Below are 955 nucleotides of genomic sequence, written 5' to 3' on the forward strand. Positions count from 1 at the left end.
TCCGTGTCCCCCCAGTTCTCCACTCCCTGCGTTACCTGGATGTGGCGATGTCAGAGCCCAGCCCGGGGATCCCTCAGTACATGATCATGGGATACGTGGACGGGATCCCCTTCGTGCGCTACGACAGCGAGCGGGGCCGGATGCAACCGCTGACGCCGTGGATGGCGGCCGGAGCCGAGCCGGGATATTGGGATAGAGGGACCCAGACTGCTGAATGGAACCGGCTCCTGGCTGCCAACAACCTGGAGACAGTGGGGGCCCGGTACAACTGGAGTGGGGGTGAGTGGGGGGGGCCAGTGAATGGGGGAATGTGTGGGACTGGGATGGGATGTGTGGGGCTGGGATGGGGATCCGAGGCACTCCAAGGGGCTGGAATGGGATGTGTGGGACTGGGATGGGATCCATGGGGCTCCAAGGGGCTGAGATGACACTCTGTGTTTCTCCACTGGACTCTGGGGCTCCATAGGGCTGGAATGGGGCTCTGTGGGACTGGGACACAATTCCAGAGTCTCCATGGGTCTGATACCACCCCCCAGGTCTCCACACGGTGCAGACACTTTCTGGCTGTGACCTCCTGTCCGATGGGAGTGTCCGTGGGTCCCGTCGGGACGGCATCGATGGGCGGGATTTCATCTCCTTCGAGCTGGGATCCAGGAGCTTCGTGGCGGCCGATGGAGCTGCCCAGATCACCAAGAGGAGATGGGAACACGATGGGATCGCAGTGGAGAGACTGACACATTACCTGGAGAACACCTGTCCAGAAGCGCTCCGGAGATTCGTTGGATGCGGGCGGGAGGCACTGGAGCGCAAAGGTGAGAGAGATGGAATTCCCATGGGAATGGGGGATTTGGGAATGTGGGATTTGGGAAGATGGAACTGAGGAACGCGGGAATTCCTGTGGGAATTCTGTGGATGAATCTGAGTCATCCAACTCCCATGGGAATTCCATGCATGG

At 60.3% G+C, this 955-nt stretch overlaps 1 protein-coding gene across 1 annotated transcript; it reads left to right on the plus strand.

The window, feature by feature from the left end:
• Positions 1-8: 8 nt before the first annotated feature.
• LOC113979622 (class I histocompatibility antigen, F10 alpha chain-like) lies at positions 9-812 on the plus strand (the record flags this gene model as incomplete). Its single annotated transcript, XM_027706957.1, has 2 exons — positions 9-279; positions 537-812. Coding segments are annotated over exons 1-2 (508 nt in total), but the record flags the coding sequence as incomplete, so codon positions are not given.
• Between the last annotated feature and the right edge of the window lie 143 nt (positions 813-955).

Source organism: Neopelma chrysocephalum, unplaced genomic scaffold, assembly GCF_003984885.1.
Source record: "Neopelma chrysocephalum unplaced genomic scaffold, ASM398488v2 Primary Assembly neopelma1_86092, whole genome shotgun sequence".
Lineage (NCBI taxonomy): Eukaryota > Metazoa > Chordata > Aves > Passeriformes > Pipridae > Neopelma > Neopelma chrysocephalum.